This window comes from Mauremys reevesii, linkage group 13 (assembly GCF_016161935.1).
Source record: "Mauremys reevesii isolate NIE-2019 linkage group 13, ASM1616193v1, whole genome shotgun sequence".
Classification (NCBI taxonomy): domain Eukaryota; kingdom Metazoa; phylum Chordata; order Testudines; family Geoemydidae; genus Mauremys; species Mauremys reevesii.
Window position 1 is genome coordinate 26,450,780 of NC_052635.1, and position 19,805 is coordinate 26,470,584.

The 19,805-nt window shown below is 41.4% G+C and overlaps 1 protein-coding gene across 5 annotated transcripts in view; it reads right to left on the minus strand.

The window, feature by feature from the left end:
- The window catches only part of PTPRT (protein tyrosine phosphatase receptor type T), a 698,170-nt gene that overhangs the window by 88,671 nt on the left and 589,694 nt on the right, over positions 1-19,805 (minus strand). For all 5 annotated transcript variants that reach the window (XM_039498533.1, XM_039498528.1, XM_039498531.1 and 2 more), the window contains 2 exons: positions 18,355-18,490; positions 1,748-1,777 (listed from right to left, as the gene is read on the minus strand). In XM_039498533.1, the coding sequence (XP_039354467.1) occupies positions 1,748-1,777; positions 18,355-18,490 (166 nt within the window). The remainder of the gene's footprint in view (positions 1-1,747; positions 1,778-18,354; positions 18,491-19,805) is intronic.

Below are 19,805 nucleotides of genomic sequence, written 5' to 3' on the forward strand. Positions count from 1 at the left end.
AAAGAGTCGCCTTTTTCTATAAAGTATCCTCCATGCCCTTTGCACTGTTCAAATAACAATGGTGACTAACAACAAGACCAGCTTGTTTTGGCCAAGTTTCATTTTGAACCAAAAGTGAAATTCAGGGGATTTGAAGCCCCCAAAAGGGAGCCTAATACATAGCAGTCTATGCTGACTTGATAGTCTATGATGCTTCAAGCCATTCCTACTGTTCTCAGATTTGAGTTGTGGATGAGAGAAGCCTAACTTCTCTCACCACCTCCTGTGTGCCACACTGTCACTCATACATTAATATGTGAGGTTTAATCCTCAGATGTCATCAAGCTCTGTTTGGTGGAGCTGAAAATTGAGGATGGAGAGGCAGGGACTAAGCTACCTTTGCAGTTTCCTGATGCCTGTTTCTGCCCTTGCTGCAAGTTAGGGCAACCTTGAGGTTGCTCTAAAATGTGCCAGCTACCATGGGCCCAAGGGGCTGTTCCAGCAGCTGTGCTTGATACTTCTCCTGTTTCTGAACACACCCCTGACATGATTTCTGAATATGTAAAACTCAGTTTATGAAATGGGCAAATTTCTGTCATATGTAGTCTGGAGTAAGAGGGTACAGCTTTCATTGAAGGCCACGGGCCAAATTCATAGGCAGTGGTGTCTGTTGATCATAAATTGGGTATAAATAGGTGAAAGCAGCAAAATAGTGCAACGTGTGCTTTTCTGACATTCTAAAGGTATGCTAAGTGAGTAACTTACCTGGTGAAGAGGAGGGGCTGTAGCAAGGACTAAAACTAGCTGGAAGTTGTAAGATAAAGCAGCCCCCATCCCACTTTAATTTATGCCCATAATTCTTAATGCATTGGATCAAATTCTATTCTCAGTTACACCTGTGTGCATCTCAATTAGCTCTAGAGTCTATTTCGTTACTCTGGATTTACACCTAAATATCCGAGAGCAGAATCTAGCCCCTGAGGGTCAAATTCAGCTCATGTATCAAAGAGACTAACTCTCACTGATGTCAAAGAAGGCAAATAGTTTGTGCAAGTGAGACTCCTTTGACATACCCAATAACTGCCACACAGGCATTCCCTGGATGTGTGGCAGCTGTTCATGAACCATTTTCACTTGCATTAACAACTGACTTCAATGTGCACTGAAGTCGCTGGGGCTAAGCAGCAGGCTTGGATTAAAAATCTGAACCATGTAAACATCAAATGATCTAGATTGAAACCCAGCATGTTACATGTCTGGCCTAAGATTGGAATATTTGCTGGTTTAAAGTCTGACCCTGATACCCTAAATCGGAAATGTAAACAAAGACAAGGGGAGGCCCCCTTGGAAATTGATTATATTTTAAGTAGTTTGTCCTCAAGACAAAGCAATTCCAACCAACAGTTCTTAGATGTGAATTTCCAAGAATCTGGATAGAGAGGGCTGAACTATCAAAACGACAGAGGCAATGTAGGTCTTCTCCACTTGCACACCTGCATTTGGAGCGTTGCAATTGTAAACTGACATTTCTGTGCCCACACTTACTTGTTCTGAAGAGACGTGTGTAGGTACAATGCGTGAAACAATGAAAAAAATAGTATGAAAATGAAGAAATAAAAATGCAGGCTGTCTGAAGAACAAAGATCAGTGAAATGGTAAAAAAAACAACCCAACTGATAAAGGAGAAAACCACATAAACACTCTCCCCCACCCCAGTACCACTATAATGAGCATGCTCAAGAAAAGTCATCTCCAGCTAGGTACTTACAAGTAATAGGAGTAGGAATATGCATTTCTTCTAAACATTGATGGGCAGTCAGATGAAGAAAATGTCCAAAAGGGGAGAAGAAGAAAAAAAAACCATAATTAGACTTATATGAAATCTTCTTTATTTGAAATGTACACAGTATTTCAGGGCCATCACTTATACTGAGTTACTTGCTTCTTTTCCCAAGTTTTTCCTGAGAAACAGCATGGCCCACTGGATAGCATGCTGGATTTGGGGTCAGGAGATTTGGGCTCTGTTCCCAGTTCTGCTGCTGACTTGCTGTGTCCCCTTGGACAACTCAATTCATCTTTCTGTGACTCAATTTCCCCATCTGAAAAATGTGGATGAAGATACTTACCTATCTCTGTAAAGTACTTTGAGATCTTTGGATGAAAAGCATTTTATAAAAGCTAAATATTATATGAAACAGAATGAGATGAGTAAATATTGTGAATCTTTTCGATATCTACATGTCTCAATAAACAAAGCACTGAATAATCAAGTCTCATGAAACTCTAAATTGTTTATGGATTCAGGTAGCACAAAAGGATGGTGGGTAGATGGTTACTCATTAATGTTCTCTGTCACTAATTAACCATGGATAATTGTTAAGGATTTCCTATTACAAATTCTCTATGACAGGCTTCAGAAGATTTTGATACATTGTATCACAAGGAAATATGTTATGGCAAACACGTATAGCATAGGGCATGGGGTTTTCCCCACTGGACAACGCTGGGGAAGCAAAGAGCTTCTTATCATAGGTTATGCCACAAGATATGGCACAATGTACTGCAACACAAAGTACTGTACTGCATCTTGACAAACATGAAATGTTGATCATCACAGGTGACAAGCTAAGTCACAACAGAAAAGGAGGGGTGAAAGAACACAAACTTCAACTTATTCTACAACTTTACCTTTGTTGTTTTGGCCACTACTCATCCTGGCACAGACTTTCCAGATGTAGACATGTGACATTAAAGTACAATTGTATGTTTAATCTGCACATACAATTACCATGGCTTCACATGGAAACCTAGCAGCTGGGCATATACATGGTTAATTTGTCATATTTGCATACACAATTACCCATTTTGTGTATGCAGTCACAGTAATTGGTGCTCAGAGATTGGGCATACCATCACACATGCATTTGGTATTCCTTTTCTTGTTGCAAATATGATCTGCTTCATTTTCTCACTCATGTACAATTTGCTGCCTACAAAGAGATTTCCTCAGGGGAAGTACAGCTAATTACAGATGTGCAAAATTATTACATTGAAACTACATGTTTTGCCTCATAATGGATCTTGTTAAAAACTTAAAATGCAGGCCAGAATCCCAAAGGTTCCCAAACCTTTCGAGTGACTCTGGAATGCATAGCTAAGCGCATCTGGCCTCATTTAGGAAATCACATGAAATTCAGGGTTCCACATGATTTTGACACTGAATCAAATGAAATGGAGCCATTTTCACTGAGTTTCATTATGAGATTCTGAGTTCATTTGAACCCAACATCAAAGAGAACCTTGAGAATTATCAGACACAAACATGATTTGTTGGGGAAAAGTCAGCATGGCTTTTGTAAAGGGAAGTCATGGTTCACCAAGCTATTAGAATTATTTGAGGATGTCAACAAGCATATGAATAAGGGTGACCAAGCTGATATAGTGTACTTGGATTTTTAGAAAGCCTTTGAGAAGGTCCCTTAGCAAAGGCTCTTCAGGAAACTAAGCAGTCATGGGATAACAGGGAAGGTTCTGTTTAAAAGATACAGTAAAGTAGAAAAGTTTGCAGATGTTACAAAATTATTCAAGATAGTTAAGTCCAAAGCTGACTATGAAGAGTTATGGGAGATCTCACAAAACTGGGTGACTGGACAACAAAATGTCAGATGAAATTCAAGATTGATAAATGCACAGTAATGCACACTGAAAAAAATAATCCCAACTACACATATATAATGAAGGGATCTAAATTAGCTGTTACCATTCAAGAAAGAGTTCTGAGAGTCACTGTGGATAGTTCTCTGAAAACTTCAGCTCAGTGGGAAGCAGCAATCAAAAATGCTACCTGAATGTTAGGAACTATTAGGAAAGGGATAGAAAATAGGACTGAAAATATCACTACATTAATCCATGGTGTGCCCACACTTTGAATACTGTGTTCTGTTCTGGTTGCCTCATCTCGAGGGCCCTACCAATTTCATGATTGTGAAAAATGTGTCATGGCCCATGAAATAAGCCCTTCCCTATGAAATCTGATCTCCCCCTTGCTGCTATGAGCACCCCAGTCAGGGGGCTCCTAGCTGCAAGTCCCAGCTGAGCTGAGGAGAGAGAGGCCTTGTCCTTCTCCTGCACCCTCGCTCTCAGGGGGAGATCAGACCCACCTCCCAGTGCCTCCCCCTGCTGCAGAAAGCTCCAGCCTCCAAGGTTTCTGCAGCTGGGGGAGATTTGTGGAGGTGGGTCTGATATCCCCCTGCTCCTGAGAGTGCCCCAGCTAGGGAGGCTCCTAGCTGTGAGCCCCTGCTGGACTGGGAGAGGACAGGACTTGTCCTTCCCTTGCATGGCAGCCGGGGCAGGGTGGTGGTAAGATCAGACACACTTCTGGGTTGGGACCTCCATGGGTAGAACACTGAAATTTCAGATGTAAACAGCTGAAAATGTGAAATTGGCCAATTAAAAAACCCTCTGCCCGTGAAATTGATCAAAATGGACCGTGAATTTGATAGGGCCCTACCCATCTCTGAAAGGATATAGTGAACTGGAAAAAGTTCAGAGGAGGGCAACAAAGATAATCAAGGGTATGGAACGATTTAAAAAAAAAGAGTAAAAAGATTAGGGTTGTTCAGTTTACAAGAGAGATGACTAAAGGGGATATGATAGACATCTATAAAATCATGAATAATGTGAAAAAAGTGAATAGAGAAGGTTTATTTACCCTTTGCCACAATACAAAACCCAGGGGTCACCCAATGAAATTAATAGGCAGCAGGTTTAATACAAACAAGAGGAAATACTTTTTCACATAACGCACAACTAACCTGTGGAACGTGTTGACATGTGATGTTGTGATGGCTAAAAGTAGAACTGGCTTCACCAAGATGGTCAGGGATACAACCCCTGCTCCGGGCAACTCCAAACCTCTGACTGCCAGAAGCCAGGAGGGGAAGACAGGGATGGATCACTCCATAATTGCCCTGTTCTGTAAACTCCCCTTGAAGCTCTGGGCCATTGTCAGAGACAGGATACTGGGCAAGAGGAATCATTAGTCTGACCCAGTATGGCCATTATGTTCTTATGAGGAGGGATTTGAGAAGTGAGAGCCCATGTAGACAAAAGACAAAAGCAATATTCCAAAAAGTGAAGTGCAAGTACTACGATTTTCACACTGTTGTCAACTCTAGTGATTTTAATTGTGACTCTCGCCATATTTTGTGTTTTTCTTGAAGTCCCAGCTTCTGAAGTTGTGTGACTTCATGAGAATTTCATCTTTCATTTAAAAAAACAAAAGTTTCCATTAGTTTTAAGCCCACCTAATGATTTTTGAGGGCCTGATTAATTATTTTTGCATGCTTGGATTAAAAATCTGAACCATGTAAACATCAAATGATCTAGATTGAAACCACACAGCTCTATGACTCCCAAACTCTCTTTTCTTTTAATATCATCATAGTGACTCCCTAAAAGACAGGGTCTAGGAAAGGTGGAGAATAACTTAAAGTTCCCCAAAGATTACCAAAAATAAATGCATAAATGCATAAATAAATAAATAAATAAAAGTGCTGGAATCCAAGGAGGTGCCTTTCATTTTTATTCATGTGCAGAAGTTTCTCCATGTGTCATTTGCTCAGTCTCTTCTTCTTACCTACTGAGGATGTAACCAGAATTATTTTCTGTAAAGCCCAGTCTAATTCAGTCAAGGATTTCCTTTTAAACATCCAATACAGCTGACCTCTTAACTACCTAAATCCAGTCATTGAAACATGGTGACTAACTTGAACTGGGTTTGGGGGCTTTTTGCAAAGCTAAATCCCTGTTTCCTACTGCAGAACATCTGGCTCCAGAGATGGAGGTGGAAGGAGTTAGGTCAGACTTCTAGTTATGCTGTTTGACTGGCCCTAACCATTTGATAGTGACAGCTGAAACTGAGCATATCCCATAGTCTGTGTTTCTTAGGGACTAGATATAGCCATATTTACCATCTCTATATAAGTAATATCAGAGAGAAATATATATATTCATAGAGTGAATGGTGCCTACTGTTTCTGGCTCCTAGTCCCAGTCTTCTTGGCCAGCCACTCCCAATCTCCCCCACCCCAATTCCCAGTCCATTTTCCTCCTAGTGGCAGCTGGCATTCTCAGTCTCCTTCCCCCCACCCGCTGTCCCGGCTTCTTGTTTCAATTTACCCCCACCCCGAGTGGTCCATCTCCTGTCCCATCTGCATTTAAATCAGAGAAATTTCTCTTCCATGCTGCCTGAGTTAAGCATCAGAGGGAAGGGGGACATTTTGAGCTCAGGAGAGATAGTAGCCCTGCTTTCAGTTCTGGTGCCTGAACCCAGACCCAGCAAGGCATGCAGTAGCTCAGAGCAGTAATTGAAAGGATAGTTCTGCTCATCCAGACTGGAGCATCCTCAATGTGGATGGAACTTTTAAACTGCAAAGCCCTAGAAAATCTCTGCTGAGCATGGGTAAAATGATTTTCCAAGGAATTATAACTTGGCCAAATTTGTGTGGATTTTCACGAGGACGTCAAGGACAGGGGTGCTAAACATTTTCAAAGAAAGGGTCATCACAATTTAACATTGTCAAAACAACATATTTTCCCCCTATAATCCTTGGAAATGGCTGTACCGTTTTGTCTTAAATTTTCCCCAAAAATTCAGCTTGAGGCAGACAGCTGACATGGAAAATTTCAGCCACATGGTTAAAGTTTGGCAAAGTTATAAGCAACTGGAAACAGGGTCTTATAATGGGAAGTTTCAGGCAATCTTAATAACAGGCACTGCTACCAGCCTCACCTATAATAGACACAGAATGTTTTTCTTAAACGCCAATACAGAAGGGGAGGTGGGTGTTTCACCACTGAATGTACAAGTACCCATTGAGCAGCTCCTTCCCGTAACCCAAGTCTTTGTCACATTGTAACAGGCACTTGGGTTTTAATTAATTAGTTTCAGATTTCAACCTTAATCCAGAATAAAGCGCTAATTTTCTTAAAAGGAACTAATTCTAGATTTATACCCCCCATCCCACCTTCATTTTGCCACAAGAGGTCTTTGAGGAACTTATTTACAGTAGACAGCGACAGGCTGTCTGATCCTATTTATTCAGTCTCTCACTTCCAGGGGTCACTAGAGGCTCTGTCCTCACAAACATGTAACACTGAAGAGCATCACATTCTTGACTCTCTAGGGAAATGTAAGTCACAATTTTGCAGGAGTTAAAACTATTAAGATAAAATAAGAACTGGCCAACATCCAAACTATTAAGGGGTCCAAAACAGTGAAAAAGTATCTGCACAATAAAGAGTTACACCAAAGTCTTTCTGGCTTCAAGAAGCATTTAGTAACCAACCATATTATTTTATTATACTTTTTATGTTAGGCAATATTCAACTAATATCACAAGTGAATAAACTATCTTCTATAGAATATTGGGACAGCATCAGATGTTGGCATTCTGTATTTTGAAGTTCGGACTCCCTCACACTAGATGTTTGTCAACATTGGGAAAATGAGTGGGCTTAAATGAGTATGTTTTTAAGTACTTGTGTAGACAAAGATCTACTCCGGTTTCAAAGAGAATGAGATAAAAGCACATTAACTAAGTGTTTATGTGCTTGAGCAGGATCTACATGGGCAGTGTGTATGCAGCAGGCAACTGTGGGTTTGATAGTCACACCCCAACTTGCTGCAAATTAAATGTTTGTATAGACAAGCCCTTAGTATCTAGTGTAGGCAAAGACAGTCCTATTTAAAAACATGTTAGCTGGTCCTGGGTGACTGCAGATTTAAATTGACACATGTAAGCCCACCATTCATTTTTCCCCTATAGAAAAAAGCTCAAGCTGGTTTGGTATGGTTATTCAACTTCAAATATGGGTATTTAACTGAGTCATGCAGACAAGTTTGGTAGCTTCACACATTTGCTGAACTAAAAGGGTTTGAACACATCCAAACTGAAGGCCAGGGTCTTTGTCCAAGTCTACATAGATAAGGTTCAGAGAAGCATCCTAATTTGGAGGTGTTTATAAGAACCAGGAGTAACTTTTGACAATTCAAGTGTCCTTGTTTTGGCAGTGAAGGGTTCGCAATCTCTCTTCATCCTTCAACTCTGTACACCGGTTAACAAAATACTTCATTCAGAAAAAATCAGATTTATTGTGTCTATTACTGATTAGCTATAATGCCCTGAGCCACTAACAGATGTTACTGTGGTATCTTCCAGCTCCATGTGAAGGCAGTGCCTCAAGTTTGTCTAATTAAATAACTTATTTTCTGCATCATTGCCTAGAAAGACAAGACTATCTTGTACAAGTGCCTCTGCAGGCTGAGAGATGATTCCTTTAAGTAGGTTTGAATTCAAAGAGGTTAAGCTGCTTGTGTTTTTGTTTGTACAACGAGAGAACAAATCTGTTATGAAAAGTCTTATCAGCCAGTGGTGTGCAGCTGTTGTTTTTTTAAGCCACACATCACAAGATATTCATATCAATCTATGGCCCCGGATGGTGTTTCCCATAACAAGATCTGGTCCCAGTCTGCCTTAGTTTACAAATGAAATTTGTTGGGTAGGTTCAATGCCATCTCTAATGGACACTTGCCCACATGAACTCCCACTCTCAATCTCAATTTGACATGACTGGCTGTGTCCATTCAAAAGAAGTCCAGAACTAATACAAGAAGTGTGTTTGAAGGAAGATCAAAGTACATTAGTGGCTCCAAAACACTTTTGTACACTCTTCTTGCCTCTAAAAGGGGAAAAGAGTCACCTATACAATAGCCAATTGTTCTCAGAGAATTATGCCCACCCTGGCTGGCTCAAAACATTGTTGATGATGGTGCACAGCCAAAGAGGTACACAGGGGAAAACAGAACACAAAGATTTCATTTGCATGCAGCCAAAAGGGGGAAAATGAATAGAGAAAGAAGTTTCATTTCCAAGCTCTAGGAAGTAGAGGTGACCTGAAACTGAAACTTCAATTTCCACTCTCTTTAAATTTCCAGAAGGTTCAGATTCTAATCTCCCATCTGTTCCTATATTGTGGATAGTTTTTTGATTCTGCATCTAATTTGAATGTGGTCACTGTTCTTGCAAAGTTTCAGAATGAAATGGTGGAAATCTCACAAGAACAGCTCACCTTGCAAGAATTTCACCATTCATGATAGCTGAAATATCACCAAATCAGATCTCAGAAGGCTATAAATAGAGCCATGAAAATCTGTGGATATCCTCTTTATATCCATGGATATCTGCATCCGCAGACCATTTTTGAGGATTGGATGCAGACACAAACTTTGTATCTGCACAGGGCTCTAGGTATGGACCAGGTTGTGATATGTCATTCCATATTCCTTATGAAAATATGCTTATGATATGAATAGGGCATAAATGAGATATATTTTATGCAAGATGGCTAATGTGAGATATCATTGGAAAGGTTATGATTTACTGAATGTGATTGTCCTATTTGTATGCATATATCATTTCTGTATCTGAAATTAGGAATATTGACTATGTATCTGTAGTTCAACTATGCTACTTTGGGTGACACCCACTGTTAACACTTCAGGTACAACAATGGAAAAGCCAGACAGGGCGGATGGCCCATCAACAAGGCCAACAGACTGTAAAAGAGCTTTTAGTCTTCCTGTGAACCTGTTAGTCAGCCTGTGAAGAATGTCTACAAGGGCCCTACAGAGGCATGTAACCATGTCACCTGATATTGGAATCCATCTTGAATTCTGTACTTTTCCACGAGACGCTGGGCTGAGGGGTGGGGACGGAGAGAGGTCAAACTAGGAAACAAAGGACTCCCGCCTTATTTAAATCCTATGTAAGGGTGGGAGTGAGGTAATCCAGGTCGTCAGTTCTCCCCTGCTACCCCACCGAAGATGACTGCTGGAAACAACTAAGACTGAACTGAGGGAAAGAACTGGGCCCAGGCTAGAAGGACATCTGGCCTATGAAGATGATTATTAAAACCAAATTTAAGGTGAGGCTTTCCATGTAACCAGTTTCTTTAGTGTATTAAGTTTAGATTGTGTGCTCCATTTTATTTTCTTAGTAATCTTTGTTTAGAATTTTAGAAGATTGTTTAGAAGAGACCTCAGAAGGTCATCTAGTCCAACCCCCTGCTCAAAGCAGGACCAACCCCCAGATAGATTTTTACCCCAGTTCCCTAAATGGCCCCCTCAAGGATTGAACTTACAACCCTGGGTTTAGCAGGCTAATGCTCAAACCACTGAGCTATCCCTCCCCCCAATCTGCCTTGTTCTGTCTGCTTCCTCCTTAACTACTTAAAATGCACCTATTATAGTTAATAAATTTATTTCTGGTTTTCAATATAACCCAGTTTATGCAATTTCTAACTGGGGGGTGGGCAAGAAGTGTGCACATCTCCCTTCCACATTGAGGGAAGGGGCGAATTTCATAATATACCTTTGCGTCTGTACTCCAAGGGAGGTGGACATCTGAGTGCTGGAGCAAGTCCCTTCTGCTGAGTCTTCCCAGAGCTGATCTGCAGCTGTGTATGGCCCTGCCTGTGTGTGTTAGAGGAGGTTTTAAGAGAGTAAAGGGGGCCCATGCTGGCAGAACAGGTAGACTCAGTGGTATCTTCAGCACCTCAGGTGGCTTCCCACAGGGTCCAACCTGCCACACAGGTATGGGTCCGAACATTGCCTACTCTTCTCACCTCAACTAAAAGGATGTGAAAAAGGACAATAATCCAGTGACTGTATATACATACCACATAAACAACCTGTTAACTCTATAAAGTAGCCCCTGAGTTTCCTCCTGGTCACTAAGGAATTTTTAGTGCATAAACACTTTACAAAACAAAGTTGATGACAATTTCTGCTTCGAAAAAGCTTAGAATCTAACTTGGACGCAACCAATTACTTACCTCTGCTTCTTAGGATTCTTACTCCTTGGTCACCTAGCCTTTTGCTGGCTCTCCAGCTTACAATTCAAGAGCGAGGATTACACAGTGATGATGGACCAAATACGCAGATGGTGTAGATCAGCACAGCTCCACTGCGATCAGTGATGGCGATGGATGCAAGCTGATTTACACCAGCTGAGGATCTGGCTCAGTTTCTTTGAAGAAATAAAACTACCTCCCTGCAATTCCACTTCCGATAATCCTCTATAATGATATTCTCAAACTCTTGTGTTGGGAGCTGGAGAAGCAGTGACAGGTCAGATCAGCAGTGAGTAAGAATCCAGCATGGATATTTTTTAAAATATGCAGACCAAAGAGTGGACCAATGCAGGAAAACTTCATGGAACAAGTGGATTTTACAGAGGGAGTTGACAGAAGAGATAAGGGTGGTTGGAAAACAAAGATATGTGAGCCTCTACCAAGCACAGGGAACAGCATAAGAAACGGCACAAAGTTGGGACCAAGAAAGGGACCAGGGAAAAGACTGAAGGGTTAATGATGGAAAGATCTTAATCTGTGGAACCTATTTGTGAGCATGCATGCAGGCCTGATTAAATAACTCCTAGAATACCTAAGGAACAGACTGAAGAGATCTCTGAGCCATTAATGATTATCTTTGAGAATTTGTGGAGGATGGATGAGATCCCAGAGGACTGGAAAAGGTCAAATATAGTACCTATATATTCAAAGGGAACAAGGACAACCCAGGGAATTATAGACCAGTCATCTTAACTTCAGTACCTGAGAACATAATAAGCAAATAATCCGTCAATCTGTAAGCACCTAGAAGATAATAAGGTGATAACTGTTATATCCTTGGGGGCAACAGTTTTAGGAAGAAATCACTGGAGACACAGAGAGCTGCAAACCTTCCACGCCAACCAAATACACAACAATAATAGTAACAGTAAACATGGATTTGTCAAGAACAAATCATGTCCCACCAACCTAATATCCTTATTCGACAAGGTAACAAGTCTTGTGGATGCGGGGAGCAGATGATGTGATATATCTTGACTTTAATAAGGCTTCTGAGACTGTATCACATGACCACCTTGTAAGTAAACTAGAGAAATATAGCCTAGATGAACCTATGATAAGGTGGGTGCAAAACTGGTTGGAAAACCATACTCAGAGAGTAGTTATCAATGGTTCAGAGTCAAGCTGGAAGGGCATATTGGGTGGGGTCCTGCAAGGATCAGTCCTGGATCCAATTCTATACAATATCTTCATAAATTATTTGGATAATGGAATAGGGAGTACACTTATAAAGTTTGCAGACAATATCAAGCTGAGGGGGATAGCAAGCACTCTGAAGGACAGTATTAGGGCTTGGCTACACTTGCAAGTTGCAGCGCTGGTAAATGATCCAGGCTGCAATTACCTGTCCACACTTGCAGGGGACAACCAGCACTGCAAAATGGCTGAGCGCTGGGAATACTGCAGAAAAGGATCTGGGGTTTATAGTGCAGCGCTGGTTCTGCAAACTGGTCATCAAGTGTGGACACTCACCAGCGCTGTTATTGGCCTCCAGGGTATAAGGAGTATCCCAGAATGCTTTTAACTAAATTATTCCCTTTGTTTTGTTATGCAGCCTCTCTTTGTTTTGTTGTCAATTCGGAGCTCGGCTCTGTGCACGGCACCAGAGCTGCTTCAAACATAGCTCCTGTTTGCTGTCATTAATCTGTAACTACTGTCAACAATGAAATGAGATAACCCCTGCAGGGGTTGAGTGTTTGCTTTGCTTGAGAGAAACGGGGAGGGGCAGAGGGGGGAAAGAGTATGTTGGATGCAGGTTGTTTGCAGTTAACAGTAAGGGGGTGGGAAAATTTTCTGATTTTGCCCAGTGTCGGTTCCAAAACTCCCCTCTCTCTCCCCGTCCCTGTCACACTGCCCCACACCCCCCTCTTTTGAAAAGCACGTTGCTGCCACTTGAACGCTGGGATAGCTGCCCATAATTCATCACTCCCAACAGCGCTGCAAATGCTACAAATGTGGCCACACTGCAGCGCTGGTAGCTGTGAGTGTGGCCACACACCAGCGCTGGCCCTGCACAGCTGGACGACCAGCGCTGCAATTACCAGCGCTGCAGATTTGTAAGTGTAGCCATACCCTTAGAATTCAATATGATCTTGACAAACTGGAGAAATGATCCGAAATAAATAGGATGAAATTCAATAAGGACAAATGCGAAGTACTATACTTAGGAAGGACTAATCAATTGCACATATACAAAATGGGAAATGATTGCCTAGGAGGGAATACTGCAGAAAAGGATCTGGGGTTTATAGTGAATCACAAACTAAATAAGAGTTAATAATGGAATAACGTTGCTAAAAAAGCAAACATCATTCTGGGATGTATTAGCCCAAACATGGTAAGCAAAACACGAGAATTAATTCTTCCACTCTACTTAGCACTGATGAGACCTCCTCTGGAGTATCGTGTCCAGTTCTGGGCATCACACTTTGGGAAAGATGTGGACAAATTGGAGAAAGGTGTGTTTGTTTTCTTCACAGCAACATATATAACGTATAACAAGACACCACAGGTCAACAGAATTATGAGAGAGGCTATCGATGCTGAAAGGAACCAGGACTGGGATGCACAAAAAGAATTAGGCATTGTGCCACTACTGCGTCACACTGCCTATATTTTAGGCATTTGGTAAAATAACTGCGATACACAACGTCTGAGTTAGCCACCTAAGCTCCTGTACAACGAATGGAGAGAGATAAGCACCTTAGACTGCAATTAACAAAAGCTAGCGTGCTAGGCGGGGAGCTGTCTAAGCTAGCCAGTGGAAGATGCCATCTAGAGGGGTGTGCACTAAGACACACAGATATAGATACCTAAGTGTGGGCTGCAGCAAGGTGTCTATATTATCTTGTGATTCAGATCCAGGAATCCTCTTTAGACTTACTGGCCTTATGCTGTTTTAGCAAGAAGGTGTGCGGTGGGAGGAATGACTCAGAGTGAAAGAGAGCACACAAGCATGAGAATGACTCTGTAGCCTGGTGGTTAGAGCACCCACCCAAGATGGGGAGAGCCGGGATCCAGTCCCCCTGTTCCTATGACTCAAATTACTTATCCAAAGTGCAACAGCTTTAATAGAAGAGATTGAGGGAGCTTCACATCAGAATATCCCATAGCCCAGTGGTTAGGGCACTCACTTGAGTTATGGCAGATCCCTGTTCAAATCCAATCAACCCCATCACCAGTGGGTGAATGCTATTCACAAAACAATCACACTATATCGGACCTATTAGTCCTCAGCCTCAAAGGAAACCTGCACAACACTTTCAAAAGATGAGCCTGGCAACTTAATTTCATTACTGGACACTAAAAAGCATGTACTGAACAAACATACTGGATTTCAGAGTAGCAGCCGTGTTAGTCTGTATCTGCAAAAAGAACAGGAGTACTTGAAGCACCTTAGAGACTAACAAATTTATTTGAGCATAAGCTTTCATGGGCTACAGCCCACTTCTTCTTACAATAATCTATAACCCCCCGACCCCCTCTTTTTGTCCTATGACTACAGAAGTGTTAACAGGCCTTTTGAATATGTGCTAATTACTTATGCCAAGCAGTATGCCCCACCTTGCATTTTACTGTGATGCTGGGAGCACCTTTCCCAGACCTGAAGGAGAGCTTTGTGTGGCTCCAAAGCTCGTATCTCTCCCCAACAGAAGTTGGTCCAAAAAAATATTACATCACCCACTTTGTCTCGCTAATGAGTTTTTAAGGCACTCAGTAGTGATATAATTAACAGATAATTTATATGCTCAAGTATTATTTTATTTGCATGTGTCAATGGGTGCAATGAATGAACATGCATTTTTGTGGGCATATCTTGTGTGCCCTTCTTTCACTTTTCAGCAGTGTGCACTACAAAAAGGGGCAAATAAGCTGAAGGAAAGTTTTAATACTGTCTGGGAATGAGTGCCTTACCCTGCATCTCCTCAGTCACATGAGTAGTTCTCACTCATGCTAGTAGACCACCAAAGTCAATGGGGCTACTCAAATATGTAAATGGTAGCTGTCTAACTAAGGCTGTGTTGGATCAGGCAGCTCAGGTTTCATCTAGGATCAGAAATGTAGTAGGAAGAGAGACTGAGACATAAGCCCTTGTATTAGAGGCTTGGTATGAGACAGGACCTCCTTACAGAATTTGGCAAGAACAGGGCTGATATTGCAGAAATACACATTCCTAAGAAGTGCTAGTTACAGAGTGCTTACGCAAACACATCCCACTACTAAGGTACCAGAGCATTTTGATACTAAGGATGGTACAAAAATATTTCCCATGGATAACAGGAACACACTGACCCCTTTTAAAAGATAAGGTTAGGATGAGATCACGTAATAAAGATGTTTTAATTAAACCAACATGTACAAAATAATGGGTAATAACTAGCGATGTCAGGGAGAAGTAACTAACTATGTCAAAGGGGCAGTACTAACTTGTTTGTATTGGGGTATAAAAATGTATCTCAAAGGGAGTATCTTTGGCCAGCCTAGGGAGCAGTGGAAAGTCCCACCACTACCTAAGCTGTGTCCACTGTCACGAGCCTACGTATCTTCGTAGTCTGCCAGATGCTGTTACTGTGCTTCGTCAACAATAAACCTAGCCAGGTGCCTTTGCTAAAAACCAAGACTGTAAATGTATTAGGCAGTTTAATTAAGGTCTGCTATCTCCATTATCTGAGCAGAACTGGGACAGCACACTGAATAAACACATACGCAGCCAACAACTGACCACACCAATCATGTTGAAAAGTAGAGTTAGCATCAGAAAAGTAACTGTCAAAAAAACCCAACACATGCAAAATCCCTCCTTGGTACGAAACAGATCTGTGTCCTATCTGTTTTCTGAATCATATCTGTATGTTACACAGTAGGAGCTCTTAAAATGATAGCAGAAAAACCAGCTACAAGCTATGCTCTATTTCAAAGTTTGAGAACAAATGGTTCACAAAGAAAGCACACAATCACACACAACGAACTGCTTGAAAACTTTGATTGTATCCACAGCAGCAATTTCAGACAGTTTCAGCCAAACATGAACAAAATCAAACTCTCAGAAATCACTTCTCCCCACTGCAGGATTTTAACGCTCTGTCCGGGTTAACTCATATTCTAAAGGAAATGGCTGTCTCTAAGCAAGCACAAACATATCACGCTCGGCGAGGTAACAATCACCCTAGAATAAGCCACTCCAGCATCCTCACCTTATCACATAAAAAAAATAAAAATAAAATAAAGTAATTTTCTTCTGAAATCTCTGCCACATTTCACAGCCAGTCATTTAGAAATCACATGGGAATGCCGCATGCATCTGCAAAATCACATCTCTCTCTCCAAAGGCACAATGAAGGATAATTGTAAAATAATGACAAGTTTAAGAAATGTGCAAAACAGAGTAAAATTCCAAACTGCAAAACAGCTCAAATTCCATTTTAATAACACTACTTTGCACATATATAGCATCATTCATCTGAGGATCTGAAAACGCTTTACAAAATAAGCTCTCAACAAATCTTTGAGGTATTGTTACCCCTTTTTTCAGACAGGGAAAGTGACTTTCCCATGGTTATGCAGTGACTTGCAGAATCTGGTCTGGAACCCAGCACTCCAGGTTTTAGGTCCATGCTCTAACCACAAGAGCCTCCTTCATACAGACAAGTCAAAACCAGACAATTCCACCAGATTTACTATTGTAGTGGGATTCACATAGCCCTCTAACTCCCTGGGACAAAATCTCAAAGCTAGAACGTTTCTTGTCTGCTTTCCTCCGCTAACCTCTTTACTTGTCCCAGTGCCCCTGGGCCCATTCTTTTCTCCATTCTTACTCTTCTTTTTAACTTCTCACTCTCTCTAGCTCTTTCCCCTCACACTACAAACATGCTTTACTTTGTCCCATCTTACAAAAACCCATCAATGACCCCCACTTGCCCCATCTCCCTTTTAGTCGCTAAGATCATTGAACACGCTGTCGATAATCACTTTCTGAAGTTCCTCACCCTTCAGTTCTGTCCCAGACCTTCCCAATCCAGTCTCCACCCCTAGGACTCCACTGAAACCACTCTCACCAGTTTCTAATGACATCTTCTTGGCCAAAACTTAGAATCAGTACTCCGTCCCCATACTCCTTTACCTGACATCCACCTTCAACACACTTGACTATGCTCCTCTTCTTGAAATCCTGTCCTCCACTGGCTTCCAGGACTCAGTCTTCTCCTGATTCTCCCCTACCTCTATAATCGCTCCAGTGTGTCCTCTGGAGGGTCCTCATCCTCCCACCAGTTTTCTGTGGGAGATTCCACAGGACTCTGTCCTTGGTCCTCTTCTTTCTCCACACCTTATTTCTGGATAATGTCATCCACAAATGCAAATTCAACTACCATATCCATTCTGACAACTTACAGATCTCCTTCTCCAGACCTGTTTCCTTCTAATCTCCCCGCTGTCTCTCCCTGCTACCTCCTTTCTCAATTGCTGTGGACAGCATCCCCATTCTATCTGCCTTCTTCAGCTCAGCCCTCTCTCTAGGTCCACACACCTAGACTATGTCTACATCTTGCTGATTCTTTTTGCATAACATCTCTATGATAGGGCCTTTTCTATCCACACACACAGCTAAAACTCTTTGTCCATGCTCTCATCATCTTGCATCTTTCTCTCTGGCCTTGATAAATGCCACCTTGCCCCACTGGTATCCATTCAGTATGGTGCTGCAAAGATTTTCCTAGCTTGTCACTTTGACCATATCACTCCTCTCTTTATATCCTTCCACTGGCTCCCCATTTCCTATCACATCAAATATAAGCTACTTGTATTCATGTTCAAGGCCTTTCATAGCCTACTCCTGCCCTACCTATCATCTCTCAGTCACTTTGGAGATCTTGACTCCTGCCTCATGATGTCAGCCTCTACTGCCCAGTTGTTAATTTTTCAAACAAGCCGTTTGTGCTTTCTCCCATGCTGTCCCTCATTTGGGAGGAGTTCCCCGTAAATATCCAAAAAACTGACACACTATCCTCCAACACCCTCCTCAAAACTCTTTTCTCGTGATGCTGCCAAAATACTTAACAATGGTTAAGCTGATGATGGTCTGAGACCACTGTCTGTCAGGCTGGCCAATATTATCTCATTGTTTCCTTGTATTCTTCCAAATGTTTGTCTCCATCTGTTGTCCCTTGTCTTTGGGACATGGACTCTCTTTTTGTTCTAGGTTTGTATAGTGCCCAGCACAATGGGGCCCTGGCTCGTAGGTGCTACGTTGATACAAATAAATCACCACTACCACCACCACACATATCCTTTCCACCACATGAACACAAGTGGAGTGTTTTATCTCTACTGAGGTAACAGCTTTAGTAAAATACAAGCAGTCCCAGCCAGTACCTCTACAATGGAAGCAAAGCAGAGACTTACCTCCTTTTGATAGTAAGCATTGCTCCTAAGAGGATAATAACAAACATCAGAAGGCCAGCTATAACCCCAGCCATTTTCACCGTGTTGTCAGCTTGCTTTTCGGGCTCCACTGCATTGGAATTCTGGGTGGAAGCTCCTTAAAAGGTGGAGGGAGGAAGGAAATAAAAATTAGAACTTGTAGAAAATATCCCACAGTGATCAGATTTTAATAGTTAAAACCTAATGATATACATATAAACAAATTGCAGCAGACAAATTGTCCATCTAGCCTGATCTTCTGCTTTCAGCAGTGGCTAGTACCAGATGTTTCAGAGGGAGATGTAAAGCCCAGGTATAAACACACCTGATTAATTTTACAATATTATACTATAGGAGAAAATGCCTTTTTCAGATAGCAATCAGCTTATACTCAGAAGCAGGAGAATTAATAGCAGTTATAACTTTAATTCTACATAGTTTAGCTGCAGGTGCTAATCTTAGGGACAGAAACAGCAAAAAGTTTACAGTGAAGCATCCCCATAACAGTTTTGTAGCAACATTTTTTCTTCTGCAGTCAGAACAAATATGTATTTGTCACTACACTGATTACACATTCAACAAACATTAATCCAAACGCACAAAACTACCCCCTCACCTCCTCAAATTATCTATTTTGTTCCATGTATGAGTTCTTCTGTCTTTGGCAAGGCAACCACAATTTTCATCTCAACAGAAAATGTACACCGTGGGCATTTAAAAATAAAATATATTTATAAACTTACTCTTTGAAAAGCATTTCCTCTTTCACTTACTTGCCAAGGTCTGACTTCAAGGTTCTGTTTCCCCTCCAATAGTTGATCACTTTGTAGAATGTGGCTGCTCAATTATTTAGCGGTGCTACTCATGAGAAGCCTATTACACCTATGTCATGTAGACTTCACTAGCTACTGCATTGATTTCCTCCCAGGTAAAATGTAAATGTGTTGAGTTTGATCCAGAAAGCCTAAAGGTTGTGTGTGATAGTCTATACTATTATGGTCACCATTTTTACAAGACTATGATAAATTTTGTACAAAGTATGCCTTGTAAGGTATCATTTGAAAAGTCATAATCTGAAGAATATCATCATTCTGTTAAAATATGTGTAGCGGCACTACATGTGAGGTTATAAGATTCTACTGTATGATTGTTACTGAAATACATAGTACTTCTGGGTCCTACATACCAATTTTTCAGAGACAAAAATACACTAGCACCCCAGACTTGTGTTAAAGGGGCATCACCTACTTAAGCGACCATCCTTCAGCAGATTGGAGGTGTAAACAAGAAATTTACAGTTCATCACAGAGATGATTCAAAGCTCACATCCGCAATGGACTGTGCATCACCATGACTCAGCACAGATGTTTCTAGCACAAGAGACTGAATTATAAAGGAGGAGGAAAACATTTGACTTCATCTCTCCTCCTCCT